This window comes from Microcaecilia unicolor, chromosome 6 (assembly GCF_901765095.1).
Source record: "Microcaecilia unicolor chromosome 6, aMicUni1.1, whole genome shotgun sequence".
NCBI lineage: Eukaryota > Metazoa > Chordata > Amphibia > Gymnophiona > Siphonopidae > Microcaecilia > Microcaecilia unicolor.
Window position 1 is genome coordinate 142,712,144 of NC_044036.1, and position 22,110 is coordinate 142,734,253.

At 42.8% G+C, this 22,110-nt stretch overlaps 1 protein-coding gene across 1 annotated transcript in view; it reads right to left on the minus strand.

Moving 5' to 3' along the window:
* CPNE9 (copine family member 9) overlaps nt 1–22,110 on the minus strand; it is a 180,818-nt gene that overhangs the window by 38,083 nt on the left and 120,625 nt on the right. The window contains exons 9-12 of the mRNA XM_030206386.1: nt 13,919–14,022; nt 8,691–8,795; nt 4,702–4,743; nt 1,204–1,279 (exon numbers count right to left, since the gene is read on the minus strand). Coding sequence (XP_030062246.1) covers nt 1,204–1,279; nt 4,702–4,743; nt 8,691–8,795; nt 13,919–14,022 — 327 coding nt within the window. The remainder of the gene's footprint in view (nt 1–1,203; nt 1,280–4,701; nt 4,744–8,690; nt 8,796–13,918; nt 14,023–22,110) is intronic.

The following is a 22,110-nucleotide window of genomic DNA, read 5'->3' on the forward strand; positions in this document are numbered from 1 at the left end:
CTTTTCTAAACCCAGATACTCTAACCGTTGTTACCACATCCTCCTGCAAAGAGTTTCAGAGCTTTAACTATTCGTTGAGCGAAAAAATATTTCCTCCTATTTATTTTAAAAGTATTTCCATGTAACTTCCTCAAGTGTCCCCTAGTCTTTGTACTTTTGGAGCAAGTAAAAAATTGATTTAAATACATTTCAATACAAATTGCGTCCATCTTAACTGCACATGTTAACACCTGTGCTTGAGCCTTCTGAGCATTCGACGTACAATAATGTGCGCACAAACCAGGGGCGTATCTGAACTGCGGCGGTAGGGGGGGCCAGGGCCAGAGTGAGGGGGCACATTATAGCCCCCCCCCCCCCCCGCCGCCGCCGCCGCCGCCATTGCCGATCCCCCTCCCCCCAGCCGCTACCATTGCCAACCCTCCCCCTCCGTTGCTCGCTTACCTTCGCTGGCGGGGGACCCCAACCCCCGCCAGCCGAGGTCCGCGTCCTCCTGCCGCTGCCGCTGCCGGCTGCCTTTGGTGCTTTCATTTGTCCATTGAAGCTGGCGCCAACTAAAGTTTCTTTTGACTCTGACGTCGCTGCACGTTGTACGTGCAGGACGTCAGACTCAAAAGAAACTTTCATCGGCGCCAGCTTCAATGGACAAATGAAAGCACCAGAGGCAGCCGGCAGCGGCAGGAGGACGCGGACCTCGGCTGGCGGGGGTTGGGGTCCCCCGCCAGCGAAGGTAGGCGAGCAACGGAGGGGGAGGGTTGGCAGCGGTAGGGGGGTCCAGGGCGAAATCTGCGGGGGCCCAGGCCCCTGAGGCCCCACGCAGATACGCCCCTGGCACAAACCCAATGTTAACTGCACATTTATGCGCCTGGTAATGTTGAGCATCGGCACCTGAGGGCAGAAATGTGATCTGGGTGAGAGCATTGTGAACAGAGAAAATTTTGTGACGGCACCTTAAACGTAGGACACAGGATTCATCTGGGATCTCATTCTAGCAAAGCGGAAGAGACTGGAAGTACTTTGTTACATTACAGCCCCCTGTACGGTGCAAAGTGTGTGATGTTATACAGAGGACATTGGGTCAATTTATACAGATATAAAAAGAACAAACTGTCAGTGGACACAGTGAAAAGCAATGCTTGATTTTAATTCAGAACCTTTGCCCTCTGTTGGGCATTGGAGAGAACCTGTGTAATGCTCTCCCCTCACCTCATAGACGCTGAACTGACTCTGGCCACGAGATAATTCCCTGTAGCTCGTGGTGAACTCTCCGATAAAGTCATGGCTGCCAGAACAGGAAAAAGAAGAAGGTTAGTTCCAAGGTACATTCTGGGACATCCACCTCTACATTACAGCAGCAGTTCTAGTGGGGAAATGATCCAGACAAGACAGACGGAAGTTTAAATAAACAAACTCATTACAAAAACCTCTGTCAGCTCTATCATTGTATTTTACATGTGTCTGACTTTCTGATGAATGTTAGTGATGAAAGTTTCAAGTCGAACAAAAAGAGGAGGAAAAACCTCACGTAGACATGAGCAGTGGGCAAAAAAGTAAGGTAGATCCAAGGAGGATATCAAGAAGTCTTTATTGTACATTTAGTTATTTATTATTAATTTGTATCCCGCATTATCCCACCAAATGTGGCTTACATGGAATGAAGGGTAGGTACAAAATGAAAGGTACAGGGTAAGGAATGGGTGGGTTTGGAGGTTGACAGGAATAACTAGAGGTTGTATGAGCTCTTGTGGAAGAGTTTAGTTTGGGTGGTCCCATTAGGACAGACGCTTTTGCACTACTGCAGATAACAAAGAAACTCAACAGCCTGGACTTTGACCTCACTCTTTAGTTAAGCATTTTTGCCATAACATAAGAGTTTTACCTGACCCCTGAGGCAGGTCTTTGTGCCGAAACATGGCCATACCAGGTCGTTTTTCTGCTATTTACAAGAAAGACTTCTTGATATCCTCCTTGGACCTAGCTCATTTTTTTGTCTACTATTAGTGATGAAAGTTTCCCAGTGATGTCCTTGGTCAGTATGGAGCTCCAGTGTTCACATTGAGCCACATGGGAATAAGTAGTTTTATGTTGCCCCTCATTTTGCAAGATCTATTTGGGTTTAATACATGCATAAACTGGCACATAAATGATTATCTTGCATAAAAGTCTAAAGGGACGACATTCAGATCATGGGAGGGAGCCCGGCTAACTCCCACAGTCAGCGGTCAGCCCAGATATTCAATACCTGGCTGTTTCCGGTGACTGGCATTAAAAATCTGGTTTATTTTTAGCCAGTTTAAAGTTAACCGGCTACGTTGATATTCGTAGATAGCCAGTTAACTTTAAACTGGTTAAAGATATACCAGCTATTTAAGTAGCCCAATGTGGCCGCTTAGCTGGATATGAATTGAATATTCTGGGATAGTTGGCTATATCACGTAATCTAGCAGGTTATCTCCTAGGCGCTAACCAGGAAGATTCAGCAGGCGATAACCGGCTATCCCTACTGGATATCACTGGATTGCCAGTTAAGTGCCATTTAATCGGCCAGGTACCATTCCTGGATGGTTAAATGTTTTTTTTTTATATCGGGAGATAAGTATCCATTTTGCAAAGCCTGGGATATGCATGAATTAGACCCAAACACATGCAAATGGAAAGGGGGTGTGGCCTGGGTATGTTTTGGGAGGGGCAAAAGCATGGCAAGCTCATAGTCATTTAGTCCCCATTTTAGAAGGGGATTAAACATCTATGTCCTAAAAGATTGTTGTTGGGAATTAAACCTGTTCCCAACACATTTAGGATTTAGTCACCAGCTGCTATTGAGCAGCACTCCACTGGAGTGGTTAGGGAGGTTATCCCCTTAATCCCTCAGTGGGTTTTGGCTCTCCAAAATGCCAAACTGGCAATGTTAACAGGCCATTGTGACAGGAACATAACTGGTTATGTTTGCAAGATCAGAAAGATAACCGGTTATGTGGCGGAACATAGCTGACCAGTTTTGAGATCTTAGAAACATAACCGGTTATGTAACATAATTGGCTATTTGCTGGCTTACTAAATATCTATATCATATATATTTTTTTGTAATGGAGGTTTATGCTGCATGCACCCGGCACATGAATGTCCGTTTCCCTCTACTTTTGAACAGACTCTACGTTGGCAAATTCTGTTCTAAAATACAGATGAAAATTGAGATGCACCGATTGGTACCTCTCAGTTCCTAATTCTGTGACCCGTCTTAAATAGCGCTGTTGGAGCCTGTTCAACTAGAGAAAGGGTAGCAGAGGATTACTCTTCTAAAGTGATCTCCACAAGGGTGCCAAGCCATAGGTTTCTAGAAGATTTTTCCAGATGTAAGATACAGTACTACTACTATTACTACTTATCATTTCTTTAGCGCTACCGGACGTACGCAGCGCTTCACACTTGAACATGGAGAGACAGTCCCTGCTCAATAGAGCTTACAATCTAATTATGACAGACAGACTGGACAAGTAAGGGATAAGGGTTAGGACAGACAGGGCATATCAGGGATAGGGGACAGTTGAAGGTTTAGGAGTTAAAAGCAGCATCGAAGAGGTGGGTTTTTAGCCTAGTTTTGAAGATGGCCAGAGATGAGGAAAGTCTGCCTAACCTCTTCAGTGTGGGGTACTGTGCACAATGAAAATTAGGGAACTAGGAAGTCAGAATAGTTCTCTCTCTCTCTCAGTCTTGGGGAGATATAGTTCACGATAGCCTTGGTCTTCACTCCCAGTCTTCAAGGGCCACCAAAAGTCAAGGTGTTTAAGATACCTCTAATGAAACGACATGAGAGATTTGCCTACAGAGAAGGTAGCCAGCATGCAAATCTCTCTCATGCATATTCATTAGGAACATTCTGAAAACCTGACCTGTAGGTGTAAATTGGATATCATACATTTAAATTAGAGCTGTACATCAATTAAAATTTTTAATTACTTGATTAACCATGATTGAAATTTTTAATTGCATAATATTGATTCCAGTTTCCTTAAAAGACTTGTAATTCCTTCAGGCTCAGAGAGTATAAACTAATCATCCATTATTCTCTCACTCTTTCTTTCCTCCCAACCATACATCACTATACCACACTGCCCTCTCTCCCTGGGGCCAGCATCTCTCCATCTCCATCTCTCTTCCTTTCCTCCTGTTACCCTCCTCCTGAAGGTCCAAGATCCCTTCCCCTCTCCCGCAGTCCAGCATCTTTCACTCACCTTCCCTCTTCACTCCTCCCCTGAAACCCTCTAACTTGTCTTTATGGCTGGCAGTGCTAAAGCCTTTCTTCTCTTGTGTCCTGCCTACTAGAAAGAGGAAATTGCATCAGAGGAGGTGGGACTGGCCACTAAGGCAAATTTGGAGGGCCACGGGTGAAGGGAAGGAGAATGAGAGATGTTGGATGGTGAGGGAGCGTAGGGGAAGATGAAAGGCGGAGAGAGAGATGCCAGACCAAAATGGGGGGAAGCAGGGAGCCTAATGTGCTAATCAAGTGAAATTTCAAATCGTTCAAATTTCAATGCGTTAATTGCATCAATAATGTATGAAATGTGCAATTCTAATTTAGGGGCCCTTTTACTAAAGCTTAACGTGTGCTAATGGAATTAGCACGTGATAAATGCTAAGAAGCTCATTTTATATCTATAGACAGCTACATAAATTAGATTTCTTGGCTCCACAGCAAACGTTTACCTTCCGCCCCGGTCCCAGTCGTACACATCCACTTTCACAGTCCTGAAAGACACACGTATCGAAAATAGTCAGAATGTGTCCAGAGTCCAGCTCTTCTCCATGACCAGAGACCACACATAGCCCACGAATTCTATATATGGTGCTCAAAATTGTGCACACAGATCTCTGTGTTTGTGCCCAATTTTGCAAATGCCATTTAATTGAGTAACCAGCCAATTAGCGCCAATTTTGGAGGTGCTAACAATCAATTGATTTACACGCACATCTCGCTAAGCACTATTCTATAACGATGTGCAGATAAATCTTTTAGTGCGCTCCTGAAAAGGGGGCTCGGTCATGGGAGGAGCATTGATGGGTCAGGAGTATTCACTAAAGACGTGCACAGTATTATAGAATTCAGGGGATCCACACTTAGGGGTCCTTTTACTAAGATGCATATGTGCCTATGCGTATAAAGTGCACGTCAAATTAGAACTACCACGTGCCCCGGGCAGTAATTCTAATTTTGACACGCGTCCAAAATGCGTGACAGAAAAGAATTTCTATTTTCAACTGCTTGGAGCTAACTGGGCGGTAAGCAGCAGTGTACGTGTGCTGACGATTACCACACATGTTAACGTGCGAGACCTTACCGCTAAGTCAGTGGGTGGCAGGAAGGTCTCAGGCCCAGAAGCGGGGCCAGGTTGACGGCGCTGGGGGAGCGAGAGTGGACTTCCGCCCAGCGCCGGTGCACATTTTCAGTGCAACACGACGAGAAAAAATAGGCGCCAGCAGAACTCCCGTTGGGGAACGGCCACTCCCCTGGTGCCCCACCTAGCTAGGCCACTGCTCAGGCCCAAAATGGACACACGCTGATTTTTATTTTGCCGCATGTTCATTTTCAGCCAAAAAAAGCCCTTTTTTGCAGGTGCGCTGAAAAACAGACATGCGTGCATCCAATACACGCGCCTACACCAGCGGAGGCCATTTTTCGGTGTGCCTTAGTAAAAGGGCCCCTTAATTTATGTGCAAGGAGCTAAACCAGGTTAAATCCTCGGGCATGGATCCCAGTGCTATCCGCTAATTCTAAAAATGGCACCCAACTTGGAGCACCATTTTTAAAATAGCGCTCAGCGCTCATTTTTTTTGATGTCCAAATTTGGGCATCTTTTACAGATCTAGTCCAGTATGTGCAGAGGAAGGTCACATGCTTACAGGGCAGCTTCTATAACTGGGGTTGCCGCCATTGCTCCCCCCTCCACCCCCCCCCCCCCCGAGGTCGCCGCTACCGGTCCGGGCCCCCTGCATTGAAATCGCAGTCTCACCTCCATGAAAGCAGCGCTGCAGGCAGCAGAATGCCTCCCTTCGGCCCTCCTTCCCTCCTTGTGCCCCTCCCTCGCGGAAGTTACGTCAGACGAGGCCGGGACACAGGGAGGGAAGGAGGGCCGGAGGGAGGCATTCTGCTGCCTGCAGCGCTGCTTTCACAGAGGTGAGACTGCGATTTCAATGCAGGGGGCAGACGGTCGACGAAGGAGGGCGGGTGGGACTGCGGCACCGTCCGGGGAATTTTGTCCCCCCTGCCCCCCCTCAGCAGTTATGCTCTATAGGAGTGCACATAAGTGGCATAGCGCATAAGTGCGAGAGGGACTTGTACAGGGGCGAAGCATGGGTAGAAGATGGACTGGCTGCCACTTGCACACAATGGGGTCAATATTCAAAGCAATATAACTGGTCATAAATGGCTCCTGGCTGGTTAAATCACTTGTTCAGGTCTAACCGGTCATACTCAGCAGCACTTTAACAGGTTAGCACCCTACTCAAAACTGGCTAGTTGGTTGTGTTCCTACAGTGGAGACAGCACTTAAGCGGCCAAGGTAACTGCATAGATAGGACTGCATTATAGTCAGTTCTATATTTATGTGGTTATGTGCTGAATAATGCAAACAGGGCTCCTTTGACTAAGCAGCAGGTAAACCTAAAGTGGGCTTACTGCTTGTTATACAGGAAGTACCGCCAGGCTACTGCAGCAGCCTGGCAGTACTTCCCACCCCTGGCGTGCCATCATTTCTGGCGCTACAAAAATGTATTTATTTTTGTAGCACCGGAGTGTACCCGGCAGTAATTGGGCGGTGCCACGCTCTGCCCGCTTACTGCCGGTTTAACACGGGAGCCTTTACCGCCACCTCCTGTACCCGGCCATTTCCTGTAGGAAAGCAAGATTTCCCTTTTACCAGCTGCAGTAAAAGGGGGCCTCGGCACTTGCGCACGTGTAGAACACGTGCTGATGCCAGCGGCAGCCCCCTTTTGCACCAGCTTGGTAAAAGGGGCCCTTAAGCAGCTATGGCTTCACTGGCTCCGTAAACCTGGAAATTCAATGTTGGAGCCCAGACATGCTCAAAAATAACTATTGGGGGGAGAAATCCCTAGTATAATAAAGAAATATATCCACAATCAAGTAGGTTCTCCAAATAGAACTAGCAAACACACTTATTTTATTTATTTTTATTTATTCCCCGCGCTTTTCCACTTAAAGCAGGTTCAATGCGGTTTACATAGTAATGGGGATTACATAGTATTGATAGAGAAAATATAGGTTAAGCATAGTAGAATAATAAGAGAGATAGGTAGGTAGAGAAGGGTAAGGGTGAAGGGAGTAGGAAAGGTATAAGCAAGGGGAAGGTGGGCACGGGAGGAGGGGTAAAGGAGGTGGGAGGGGGATGGGACACTAAATAGGCATAGGGAAAATTTGGTGGGAGATGTAATCTGGATCATTGTCATTGTCTCCTGGATATGTGTTAGGAGGAAAAAGGCCTCGAGAAGCCCCCAGACATACAACTCAGTCTATGGGGAGCTGGACTTCCTCCTCATCGGCCAAAAAAACCTCCGTATGGAGGATTTTTTTGGCCGATGAGGAGGAAATCCAGCTCCCCATAGACTGAGTTGTATGTCTGGGGGATTCTCAAGGCCTTTTTCCTCCTAATAAGTGTGTTTGCTACTTATATTTGGAGAACTCACTTGATTGTGGAGCCCAGACATGGCCAGGAATTGAATTTCCAGGAATAACGCTGGCGGCGGTGAGGAAAACATTGAATGCCGCTGACTGAATATCGACCCCAATACTTACAGAATGCTGTGAGTTACGTATCTCCTTACAGTATATTGGTGCCTGCAGTGGTGCCAGGTCTGTAATTAGTGTAACTATGGGTGCCCTTAAGTTTTAAGCAAACTTAATACAGTCAAAATTCAGTGCGGGGTTATAAATACTGTCCAGTTTACCAACGCAGTGCTAAAGATGTCTTCTCAAACCTTTGCAATGATTAAATCAGCCACCGCACAGACTGTGCGGTGGCTCATTTAATCATGGCTTAAGTTTGAGAAGACATCTTTTGCATTGGGTTGGTAAATTGGATTAAATTTTAGGCAAGCCAATGTCAGGTTATGCTACTGTTCTATTATAGAATCAAGGCGACCAGGTGCCATCATAGAACAGGCTGTCACTGCGTGGCATTGGAGAACCTAAAAGGAGGCACCTACTCATAGCATTGCCCCATGAGTCACATCTGGAATTAAGCCACTACTGCTCTAAGTGTCAGAGAGAAGCTCTGGAACTTGTTGTCAGAGGTTTAAAAAAGGTTTGGAAAAGTCCATAGTCTGCTATTGAGGTAGACATGGGGAAGTCACTGTTTATCCCCGAGTCGGTAACATGGAATCTTGCTACTCTTTGGGATTCCAGAATCTTGTTACTCTTTGGGATTCCAGAATCTTGCTACTCTTTGGGATTCCGGAATCTAGCAGATACTTGTGACCTGGATTGGCCACTGTTGGAGACATGATACTGGGCTAGATGGACCATTGGTCTGAACTGATTCTTATGCTCTTATGTAAACTCAAACTCCTGAAGCACTAGCTGCTGCTTAACAGGGAGTTGTTAACAACTGTCTATAACCACAGCACTGATGTTGTAACTAGTTTTACTGGCAAGTAATGAGCAGGAATAGGAGTGTCCAAACCTGTCAAAATCCCCATTGCAGAGGGCTCGCACGGGAATGGTGAACGGCTGCCACACAGGGTTCAGGGTGTTCTTCACAACTTCCGTCTTGTGGCAAATAGTGAAGCTGTAGCAGAGACAAAACAAGGTTCAGTCAAAATCCACATGACACACGAGGAAGAACACATTCAGCGAATGAACGGGGGTCAGGGAGTGGAGGTGGCTGCTTCCTAATCATTTTTTTTGGCAGGGACTTCACCTTTGAAGTCAAGAATCAGGTTTTAACGTGTTTTAACATAGGACTTTCCTGCACACTAAGGCTAGATTCAGCATGGAAAAATTACAGGCTTTTTAATTATTTTTTGTTTTCAGTTGTGCTAATGTTCAGTAAAAAGTTAAAGTGGGAGCCCTTACCGTCTCCTATTTCCACATTAGCCAGTTAGCACATGCGAATGCAAACATGCTGGCTGGATAATACTTCCCTGCCCATTTTCTGCCCCCTCCTGTAGAGGAGTAGCCTAGTGGTTAGTGTAGTGAACCTTGATCCTGGGGGACTGAGTTCAATTCCCACTGCAGCTCCTTGTGACTCTGGGCAAGTCACTTAACCCTCCATTACCCCTGGTACAAAATAAGTACCTGCATATATGTAAACCGCTTTGAATGTAGTTGCAAAAACCTCAGAAAGGTGGTATATCAAGTCCCAGTTCCCTTTATCTATTGGAGATTCTAGATTGAATGTTGCTACTATTGAGATTCTGTTGCTACCATTTGAGATTCTACACAGAATGTTGCTATTCCACTAGCGAATCCACAAAGCATGGAGAACTCAAAGAAGATCCACGGATACTTTGTAAAACAAACAGAAAAGTGGGCACAAAACCAGGAGTCCCAGAGACTGGATCACAGTAAACCTAAAACCAAATATACTAATTAATAAAATTAGGTTTTAGCTTTACTGTGATCCAGTCTCTGGGACTCCTGATTTTGTGCCCACTTTTCTGTTTGTTTTGCTATTCCACTAGCAACATTCCATGTAGAAGCCTGCCCTTGCAGATCAGCAATGCGGCTGCGCAGGCTTCTGTTTCTGTGAGTCTGACGTCCTGCACAGAAACAGAAGCCTGCGCGGCCGCATTGCTGATCTGCAAGGGCAGGCTTCTACATGGAATGTTGCTAGTGGAGGAGTAGCCTAGTGGTTAGTGCAGTGGACTTTGATCCTGGGGAACTGAGTTCAATTCCCACTGCAGCTCCTTGTGACTCTGGGCAAGTCATTTAACCCTCCATTGCCCCTGGTACAAAATAAGTACTTGAATATATGTAAACCGCTTTGAATGTAGTTGCAAAAAACCTCAGAAAGGCAGTATATCAAGTCCCATTTCCCCTCCCTAAATGAAAAAAAAATGCGTGATTAGCACAGGCAAGTTATTGCAAAATGCTTTTGTATGTTTTGTGGTAAGCCTTTATTAAGTGCATGTTAGCAATTAATGTGGTTTAGTAAAAGGACCTCTTAATTGAAGATTACAGTTAATACAGCACACCGCTGCAAAATCTACGGAAAAAGCCAGAAAATAGAATTAAGCCCCTCCAGTTCTTATGGAATTACATTGCTTAGCCATAAATCATAGAGTACGATATATGGATTATTTGGGGTGAGGTGCTGCAATATTTAAATAAATATTTGGAAATGTACGTTCCCTGGTGTTCTTTAAGATTAGAAGCTGATGATATTTAATTCAAGTTACCATCTAAGAAGGTTTTGCAGATAAGTAGAAAGACTGACTGGAAAGGCTCCAACAGAAAGCATTAACTTGCCAACAGTGATGCAATTGGAAAGAAATCATAACATCTTTCAGAAAAATATTCTTCCAATGGGGTGATTGATTTGAGGTTTGGACTTGTTCTGGTAATTGCTGAAGTCATATCATGTGGGGCTAGTTAGAAAAACAATGTATTTTTTATTCTTTTTATGTATTCATTTTATTGACATTTGTGTATTGTATTGTGACCTGCCTCAAAACCTAATTTCTAGAAAGAAGCGGGCTGTAAATGTCTTTTTAAAAATTAAATTAAGTCATAGCAAATGGCAAAGGATACAGAGCAAGACTGATACAATATAAGGCCGTCTGGCGTCACTGCAGACAGGGGATTCTTCGCCATACTGGGACATGAAGCTCTTGCTGTGTTTTAGTTGATAAGGGTAGTTATCCTGGGGACCCTCCCTATTCCACCAGGCCCTGCTCCCATGCTACAGCTAAAAGAAAAGAGCAGTGGATCTCGACTCTGTCCTGGGGGACCTCCAACCAATCAGGTTCTTACGATATCCATGATAAATGCTCATGGGATAGGTCTGCATGTAATGGAGATAGTGTATGTCAATCTATCATCATGGATATCCTGAAAACCTGACTGGCTGGGAGGTCCCCAAGCTATCTGGGAATCTCTGCTGTAGAGAATTTCAGAGCATGCAACACTGTAACAGACACCATTTGGTAGCCATCACTTTAACAGACAGTGTTTACTTGAACAATGACTCATTATTTAACTATTTAAATAAAATTCCCCTGGGAAAGAATGCTACAGGCCTGATATTCAGCACTATTTAACCAGGTAGGAGAGGCTCCCACTTGGTTAAGTAGTGCTGACGATGTCTTACCTGGATTTTCAGATAGTGCTGTTGAAAATCCAGGTATCTAGTCAGTGCCAGGATGATCTGGAAGTGAGGGGGACAGAGTCTGGGTGGAGCTGGGAGGTACCCAGGCACCACCACTGTTATTTTATTTATTTATTTATTTGCTGCATTTGTATCCCACATTTTCCCACCTATTTGCAGGCTCAACGTGGCTTACATTATGCCGCAATGGCAATCGCCATTAATGGAATGAAAAGTTCAGATTATTTATACAATTAAGGTACATAAAAATATCAGATAAATTGGGAGTAAATGAATAAATAATTCATATCAGGTATATGATATCAAGGACAAGGTATAACATATAGTAATAATAATGTGATTAAAGTAAAATAATAATAAGAGTTCAATAATGGTTTGTTCTGGTGTAGTTTTGAAGTTAAGTCATTTATGAAGGATTCATTTCATAAGTCTCTTTAAACAGATTAGTTTTCAGTAGCTTCCGGAAGGTTGTCAGATCATGCGTTGTTTTTATAGCATTCGGTAATGCGTTCCATATTTGCGTGCCGATGTAGGAGAAGCTAGATGCATGGATTGCTTTATATTTAAGTCCTCTACAGTTGGGATAGTGGAGGTTTAAGAAAGTGCGTGATGAACTTTTTGTATTTCTTGCTGGTAGATCTACTAGGCCTATCATATATGATGGGGCCTCTCCATGAATGACTTTATGAACCAAGGTGCAGATTTTGAATGTAATTCTATCTTTTAGTGGGAGCCAATGTAGTTTTTTCTAAGGGGTTTATTCAGTAGCGGTGTCCAGATAATTATCCTATAAACTTAGGACAGAAACAAGGCTGCCCTAAGTTAACCGGTTAAGTACCTGGGTAACTCCCGGTGGCCACCTTCTGCCCAGAGGTGGTATCCATATAGGACCCAACATCCAGGCCCAATTCTGTATTTAACAGAGAATACTGTTGACTACTGCTGGCTGAATATTACACTTTACATATTTGTTTAATCTTATGTGCTATAATATCATGATGGTAGTTTTGAGTTAAAACCCTTCTGCTACTGCAGGAGGCAGTAACCTAATCACGCTGATGGTACTGTGAACACTGCGACAATATTTACAGCAATAATTTTGCTCTAGTGTTCCCCGAAGTACTGTAAACTTTCTGTAGTGGACAGGATCACAGTAAATGCTCATTCTGTCATGGTAAATTCTGACAGAGTGGATTCCCCTGAAAAGCCCAACCCTGGGACCAATTAAAAATGTTCTTTAAGTAGGAATGGCTCCCTTAGCTATTTTGGAAATGCACAGGGTTTTAAAATATGTTTGTTTGCTTATTTATTTTAAAAAAAACCTTGTGTATCATCTATTAGCCTCAACAAGGCTACTGAAGCAGTTTACAACATTAAAAATCAAAACATAAAATTAACATCTTCTTTGATTACCATTCCTAACCTCCCCACCCCCACTATACACACTTAAAAAAAAATAAGATGCATCTGTCAGAAACAATCAAGGAAATACAGTCTACAAAATGGAATCCATTAATAACATCATAAGAACCTCTGAGAAGGAAAAATATTTAAAACACTTTTTGAATAATGTTGAATTACTGAACAAATGGGGGCGGGTGGGGGGGGGGGCTCTAGAATTGGAGGACATAAAATGAATGAGAGGGCATAGGATGATATCAAGAGGAAATAGGCTCAGGAGTAACCGAAGATAATACTCTTGGTGGACGCGTGGAATGGCCTCCCGGTGGAGGTCGTAGAGACAAGGACTGTGTCTGAATTTAAGAAAGCATGGGACAGGCATGTGGGATCTCTTAGGAAAAGGAGGAGATAGTGGTTATAGAAGATGGGCAGATTGGATTTGCCATTTGGCCTTTATCTGCTGTCATGTTTCTATGTTATATTGTGCAAGTACATTTTTCCTTAAAATTTTACAATGGCATCCTGTAACTTTACTTTGTCTCTCCCCTGCCCCCTTCCAGGTCATATGAAGACTAAATGTGAACTGTTTGGCCCACACTTCATGGTCAGTACCAAGAAAGGTCAGACTAATTCAGCTGATTACCATGTTCTGAGCCTCTGAGAGGTGAGGACCATAGAGTGTAACTGGGCTTTTCTCTCTAGTATTTTCAAGGCTCCATTCTCTCCTCCTGTGCCCTCTACAAGTGACCCTCAACATCCCAACCATATCAAGGAATCAGCACTGGCTCATTTGTTACTGAGATGTGCCTCTCTACCAGTTGACTTTTGTGCCAAAGCTGATGGCATTTATATGCCGCCTGACGACTAAACACTGTTTAGTATATGCAAACATTTTTTTCTTTAGAATGTAAGTTTCCAGTGCTCAACACTCTTCCCAGTGCATGATAACACAGTCGGCCAAGCAGTTCCCTCTGTGTTCTTTAATTCTGTAGCATGGGCTAGTAATTTTTTCTTTACCTCAAAAGATTCTGAACAGCTAACCAAACTGTTGACTTGTAGACTAGAAATATTTATCATTTTCAAAGCCCAAATAACCTGTTGCAGCCCCACATTTCACTATATTCTTTTCTGGTATTCACATAGCTGTTTTCATACAGAGGAGAGAGCGGGAGACAACTCACGTCCCATCCTCGTTGCTGCGGTAAAACACAAGAAAAGGGTCCGATTTTCCAAAAAAGTCCTTCTTATCCAGCTTGTTGGCACATAATTGCATGGTGACAATGTCCTGAAAGAAAAATATAAGTCAGAAGCTTGGTGTAATGGTTATTTATAAATATGCAATGACCCACAAAGCCCACCTCATCTGTTCCTTCTCCCCTTCTGCTGTAGCACGACAGATCCTAATTGATCTCCTGCTTCACCCTCACTTCACCTGCACTAAATCATAAAAATAGTCTGCTATTGAGATAGATATGGGGGAAGCCACTGTTTGCCCTGGGATTTGTAGTATGGAATGTTGCTACTCTGAGATTCTGATAGGAATCTTGTCACTCTTTAGGATTCTAGAATCTTGCTATTCTTTGAGGCTCTACATGGAATGTTGATATTCTGAGATTCTGCATGGAATCTTGTTATTCTTTAGGGTTCCATAATCTTGCTATTCTTTGGGGGTTCTACATGGAATGTGGCTACTCTTTGAGATTCTGCATGGAATCTTGTTACTCTTTAGGATTCCAGAATCTTGCTGTTCTTTGGGATTCTACATGAAATGTTGCTACTCTATGGGATTCTGCATGGAATCTTGTCACTATTTAGAAATCCAGAATCTTGCTATTCTTTGGGGTTCTACATGGAACTTGTGACCTGGATTGGCCACTATTGGAAGCAGGATACTGAGCTAGATGGACCATTGGTCTGACCCAGTATAGTTATTCTTATGTTCTTATGCCTATTCCATGCTTTTCTCGGATTCTGTTACTATTTTGTCTCTGCCACCTCCTCTGGGTGGTATTTCAGGTATCTACCACCCTTTCCGGGATGATGTTCCTGAGTTCACCTTCTTGGAACTTCAACAAGTCTACATCTTCACCAACCTGTTAGATCTTTGAGATCAGTGTCCTGTAATATTTTAGATGTTCCATCTTTTAAGTTGGTTTATTTGGATGAGTATAGGAACTCTACTTTTTTATATTGCAGGACCAAAACTCTGGAATTCGTTGCCTTTAGAGATAAGGGCAGTGAGGAGTCTGAATGATTTTAAAAAGGCTTTAAAGACCATGTTGTTTCAGAGAGCATTCAATATTTCTTAAATTGAGAGTTATTGATCAGGGTGAGCTGTTATGGAGAATAATGTTAGTTGTTAGGCCGTGGGTCATTGATCAGAACTGTTTATTGAAAGTAGTTATTCGTTTTGTTTTTGTATATGAATGTTTGTTGTAACCCATTTAGCATTGTAGATGATGCAAGGTAGAAAGTTTGGAAATAAATAAATATTGTGACTCCCCCTTATTCTAGAATTTCCTTTCCACTGAAAAAGGTTTGCTTTTTGCTTTTTTTCTAGGCTATACATACTTAGATCCTTAAGTTTCAGGTCCTAGGTCTTATGATGTATTAGTGATCCTCCATTTTGGTCTCTCTATATCCTTTTTCATATATGGAATCCAGAGTATTCTAGGTGAGGCCTCACCAGTGACCTGTACAGTATCATTTCCTTTTTGTTGTCTGCTTGTTAACCTCTCCATCTGCACCCAAGCTCCCTCTGGCTCTAGTCTCAGTCCTGTTGCACTTTTTTTTGTCAATTTGATGAAATTGTTTTTTTGTGCTATGATTTTATGTATATGCATAAGTACTTAAGTACATAAGTATTGTCCATCAAGTCCAGCATCCTGTTTCCAACAGTGGCCAAGTACCTGGCAAGATCCCAAAACAGTACAATACAGTTTATACTGCTTATCCTAGAAATGAGCAGTGGATTTTTCCCTTTTTAATAATGGTCTATGGACTTTTCCTTTAGGAAGCCAGCCAAACCTTTTGTAAACCCTGCTAAGCTAACTGCTTTTACTACATTCTCCGGCAATAAGTTCTAGAGTTTAATTACACATTGATAATTGTAACCCACTTTGGTATAAAAACAGAAAATAAATAAAACGAATGAATAAATAAAGAAATAAATCTTGAACTCATTATCACCCAGAAGTCTCTGTCCTAGTCGTTGCACATCAGATCTCATCATGTACTGCTCCTTCAGATTTCTACACCTGAAATGCAGGACTTTGACCTTTTTTCATTGAATTTAATTGCTGGACATTCAACCATTCTTCAAACATTTTTAAAGAATGCTTCTCATTCTTTCTGTTCCCCTGGGGTGTCTACTCTATGCAGATCTTCATGTCATCTTCAAAATGACAAACTTTTCCTTCTAACCCCTCTGCAAAATTGAACAGAATCAGCACAGGACTGATCCCTGAGGCACTCCACTCGCCACCTTTCCTCAGACAGAATACCATTTACTACCACTGTCTGTGCTCTATCACTGAGCCTTTCATATGCAGATTATACAGACCCAGGTGACCGGGAATGGAGGGGGGGAGGGGAGGGGAAGCAGCAAGGAACAGCATGAAGTAAAATATTCATTCACAGCACGGAAGCTATACCTGCAAAAGACACTGAGGTGATGTTCCCAATCAAAGCATACTTTATATTCCAGAAGGGTGCCACAATCACAATTTATATTGGAGGATACAGCACTGCAATATTTCATACTCCTAACTTATTAAAAATGATTTCATTATACATAACTGCATATAATAAATAGAACTATCTTTCCATGCATAAGAAGATGCACAGTCACATGTAGATAATTTTATGACGCCTCTGGTCTGCATATATACATTAAATTGCAAAATTATTTTTTAAGCTTGGTAATAAAACCCATATCACTAAATGCTACTCTCTCTCAAAGAAAATGCACAGTTTTGGTGGCTGTGTGAATTGATATAAAGCTTAGTGCTAACACATGGAGTGGGACCTGGTTATTGGGTTTTACACATAGAGATCTCTATACCTATATAAACAAATCCAAGCCAGAAAACTGAACTATGACCTCAACCGTTCGAGAATGACAACTAAATACTTAGGAAGAAACAACATTCTGCTTCAGCTCCCTCTTAATGGATTATTGTTTGAGGAATCCTGGCATATTTTGGGGATGACCAGAGCTGTTTGTTGTCAGCTCTCATTGGTCCCCATGCAATCCTGTAGGTAATAGATCTGAAACAGTACAGTACTCTGATTTGCTCACAGAATCAATGCAATTTATGATTGCATTAGTCTCAATTAGCTTTTTACCTTTTCACCATTCTCTAATGCAAGGAAGTTATTATTTTTAACTAGCTTTGGTATGCAAATTTAGTCACAGGAGTCTATTTTCTAATGTATTTCCACTATTCATGATTATTGTAAGCCACATTGAGCCTGCAAAGAGGTGGGAAAATGTGGGATACAAATGCAATAAATAAATAAATACTTGGGATGCAAATGTAGCCAGTACTCAGGAGTAATCCACCCTGACGGTCAATCAAATGGTGTGAAGTGGACTGCAGGTGAAAGCGCTTAATATGAGGGTGAAAAAATCTTTTCTAGCAGCACTGAATGGTGGTAAGCAAGACCCTAGAGCAGGGGTTCTCAGCCCCCAGTTGGGTTTTCAGGATACCCACAATGAATATGTATCAGATAAATTTGAATGCACTACCTCCATTGTATACAAATCTCATGCAAATTCATTGTGGATATCCTGAAAGCCTGACTGGCTAGCAGTGTAACGAGGACTAGGTTGATAACCAGTGGTTCCCAAACCTGTCCTGGGGGAACCCCAGCCAGTTCAGGTTTTCTGAATACCCACATTGAATATGAATAAGAGACATTTGTATGAAGTGGAAGCGGTGCATGCGAAGCAATCTCATGAATATTCATTGTAGATATCCTGAAAACGTGATTGGCTGAGGTTCCACCAGAACAGGTTTGAGTTTGGGAACCACTGTCCTAGAGTAAATATTATGGGATTCCAAAATAGATCTAACTATTATTTACATAGTAGACTATTCGCAGGTTGCTTCCCAGGAAGAAGTGAATGAGTGTCATTTATACAAATACATGCTGAGCTTTAGGGCTGAGATCTTCAATAATGTTATCAAACAAAGTCCAGCTTACAATTCACTGCACATTGCAAATCGCTGTCTTCTGGCATAGCTTAAGCATTGCGAAGCTTTCTGATGCTCCCCACCTTTAACAGGCTACACATTCTACCCATCTTTCTCCTTCTAGGGCTTAGCGTACTCTTTTTCCTTTGAAGCTTTGGGATCACAGATCCCACATCAAAAAGAAAAGAAGCAAAATCTTACTCCAGCTTCAGATAAATTATCCAGAGAAAACTCCAGAAGTTCAAAGCATGTTGCTTCTCCTCAGCTTTCCCATGAAGATACATTTCACATTCATAACAACATAGTAAATGATGGCAGACAAAGACTAGCATGACCCATCCAGTGTGCCCAGAAAGGTGGCCAGGGTTGCACCTACTTTTGGTTTTAGGGTTGTAACTTGCATTCCAGGCAGTTTCTCTCTTCTATACCCTTTTAAAATGTTTTGCTTTGAGTGGAAAAACTCTATTGCAGTGGTTCCCAAACCTGATCCTGGAGGCACCCCAGCCAGTCAGGCTTTTGTAAAAAGATTGGAAAAGGTGCAAAGAAAAACTACAAAAATGGTTTGGGATTTGCGTTGCAAACTGTACGAGGAGAGACTTGCTGACCTGAACATGTATACCTTGGAGGAAAAGAGAAATAGGGGTGACATGATACAGACGTTTAAATATTTGAAAGGTTTTAATCTGCAAACAAACCTTTTCTGGAGACGGGAAGGTGGTAGAACTAGAGGACATGAACTGAGGTTGGAGGGGGGAAGACTCAGGAGTAATGTCAGGAAGTATTTTTTCACGGAAAGGGTGGTAGATATGTGGATTGCCTTCCCGCGGGAGATGGTGGAGATGAAAACGGTAATGGAATTCAAACGTGCATGGGATAAACACAAAGGAATCCTGTTTAGAAGGAATGGATCTACAGAATCTTAGTGGAGATTGGGTGGTGATGCTGGTAATTGGAGAGTAAAACCAATGCTGGGCAGACTTCTATGGTCTGTGCCCTGATCGTGGCTGAATAGATATGGAGGGACTGGAGTGTAAATTTTAAGGAGCTTTGACCTTAGTTTCAGATCTTTTACTACAGGAACAGTGTTGGGGAGACTTTTACGGTCTGTGCCCTGAGAAGGGCAGGGACAAATCAAACTCGAATATACATTTAAAGTAGCACATACCATGTAAAATGAGTTTATCTTGTTGGGCAGACTGGAAGGACTGTTAGGTCTTTATCTGTCGTCATTTACTATGTTACTATGTCCATGGGGCTGATGAGTGCAATCAGAGCAGACCCAACAAGACTACAGAAAAACAAAAATGGAAATGAAAAAACCCCAGTCCTTTTCCAACTCTTCCTACATCCTGGGCCCCTTCTTCCCACTACCGATAGCTCCTGACCTCCCATTAACATTGTCATACAAGGTAAGTGTTCCTTTCTGTGCATCACTTGCAAACGGCTGTGCATCCCTCAGAATCAGCTACTTGTAATAAATTTGAATTTCATTATTGTAGTCTGCAACCGTGGACAGAAAACAGCCCACAGAACCCCATTATGCTTCTCCCGCTGAATAACGTGCTCACTAAACTGTCTGGAACCGGTCTTACGTTGCTGGCCCAGTAGGCTTTGTGCATTGGGCCCTAAGTCTCTTCTCATAGGGCTTCTGGAGCAGAAGCCATACATTTTGGTTGCTTTCCTCTGAACAGTTTTGAGTCTTTTTACATCCTTGGAAAGATACGGCCTCCAAAACTGACCATGGAAATCCAAGTGAGATCTCATCGATGACTTCTACAAGGGCATTAACACCTCCTTCTTTCTGCTGGTTATGCAGTCAAGCATCCTTCTGGCCTTGGCCACTGTCTTATTATATCGTTTTGCTTCCTTGACATCCTCATTCAGGACTTTGAGTTTGGTATAACTCAACTCCTCTGCCAGCATTCAGCTTCTGAAAACACTTCCCCTACTGCATGCTTACAAAATGTTACGTGGACCCAACCACAGGGAGCCCCTTCTCTCTGCAACATGCCATGTTATGCAGGGGCTAGATAAGGAACTGGAGCCTATAACCATTTTTCAATGTTTCTATTGTACAGTTTAAGATGCATATGCCTACGTTTTGTTCACCTTTTATGGGGGGGGGGGGGGGGGGCATGCAGTAAAGCTCCTTCCAGAACCCTGGAATTGTGAACCTTAGGTCTGGTTATTAGGCATCGCTGATTGGGTCTCCTTCCTACCCCTGAGCTATCAGTGCTATATCTTTGCAACTTCCCAAGCTCCAACCGGTCTCAGAAATGGAAGATCTGATGCAAGAAGTGAACTGAGGGACTCCATATGCTGTCAATCAGGAGCATTCCATGCCACAAATGCACCCTATGTGACACACCTCCAAACAGTCCTGAGATGTTTCTGCCTTGCATTGTGTCAGCAAAGGAAATCAAAGGATTGGGTGCTTTGGTACCTCAGTTTCCTTTGTGCCACATATAGCTAACTACAACCTTGCTGCCAATGAGCTTCCAGGCCATCCCTATTAAATGTTTATAACAACAACATCTTATTCTGTGGCTAATTAAGCCAGAATTCATCTTTCTAAGAGCTGCTGAGACAAACAGAGCCCTGCTTGTCAAATACTAAAAATGGAGGAGTCTCAGTGCAACTGACCTCTATTAAGAGAGAGAGAGAGAAAGGAAAAAGAAAAATAGAACTGACAGATGAAAAATGAAATATTCACATAAGTAATGGTATAGGTGCTTATTTCTGCTATGAAATGTAGTTTGGCTTCTCTTTCTCCTACAGAGTACCTTTAATTAGCCTTGTGGGATTCGCTGGACTTTTCTGCTCCTGCAGATGCTTTCTTTAAATAAAAACTCTCTTAGAGCTTCCAAGTCAGAATCCTTCAATAGCAGAAAGGAAGCAATTTGGCCACAGCCAAGGCCCATATCAGGCCTTTAAATGAAAGGCAGGGTTGGGCCACTATTGAATGATGTCACATGTTGCATTGACATTGTGACATCTATAGGGTGCATTCCTGAGCTAAGTGGATGTTTTACTGATGATGTCATGTATGCACTATGATGTCATATAGAACAATGAGCTAAACGCTTCTCAAAGAAGGAGATAAAAGCTTAGCTTTAATTGTTCTCAATGAATGGCAAATTTCTGGAAGGCAAAATCACCTAGTGAATGTGGTTTGGTACATAATTGCTATGTTTTTTAATGTATGTATTCAGGGGCCCTTTTACTAAAAGGCGTTAAAAAATGGGCTTAGCAGAGTTAACAAGTGTGCCCGTGTTAATGTTTTTGCAGGTCTTGCTCGCTAGTGCCAGAGCAAGCACCGTCAATATTCAGTGCAGAGCCCAGATAACTATCTAAGTAAGTTGGGCTGGCTAAAAGGCTTTGCTAATTTCCTAGGATAGCTATGTGGGAACCAGCTTTACATATTAGCTGGACCCTGATACCTTCCAGCCGCCGCCAATGAATTGGATATTCAGGGACAGTATAGGGATTTGACCCAGTGCTGAATATGCAGTCCAAAATCTGACCACTACCGTCAGCATTTCAAAAAGCACCGGCCAACCCAAACTGAATATTAACCGGAATAGAATTAATTTTTCTGAACAGATGAGTATATAATAAAAACATAAGCACGGCCATACTGGGAAAAGACCAATAGTCCATCAAGCCCAGCATCCTGTCTCTGACAGCGGTCAATCCAGGCTTCAAGAACCCGGCAACCCCGCCCCCCCAAAATTAATTTTTAATAATGTTCAATGGACTTTTCCCTCAGGAATCTGTCCAACCCCCCTTTAAACTCCATAAGGCCAACTGCTGTCACTACATTTTCTGGCAACGAGTTCCAGGGTCCAACTACACACTGAGTAAAGAAAAACTTTCTCCTGTTTGTTTTAAATCTGCAATATTCTAGCTTCATCTTGTGTCCCCTGGTTCTATTGTTGTTTGAAAGTGTAAACAAATGCTTCACATCTGTCCGCTCTACTCCGCTCATTATCTTGTAGACTTCTATCATATCAGAATTTGTATTTATATCAGAATTTACTCAACTAAGTATACACATATGTCATTTCTCTGGAAATGGGCTACCATTTGCCCCCGAATGTCATTAATAAATGAAAATGATCAGAATAAATATGAGATTTTGGGGCCCTTTTACTAAGGTGGGCTAACAGATTTAG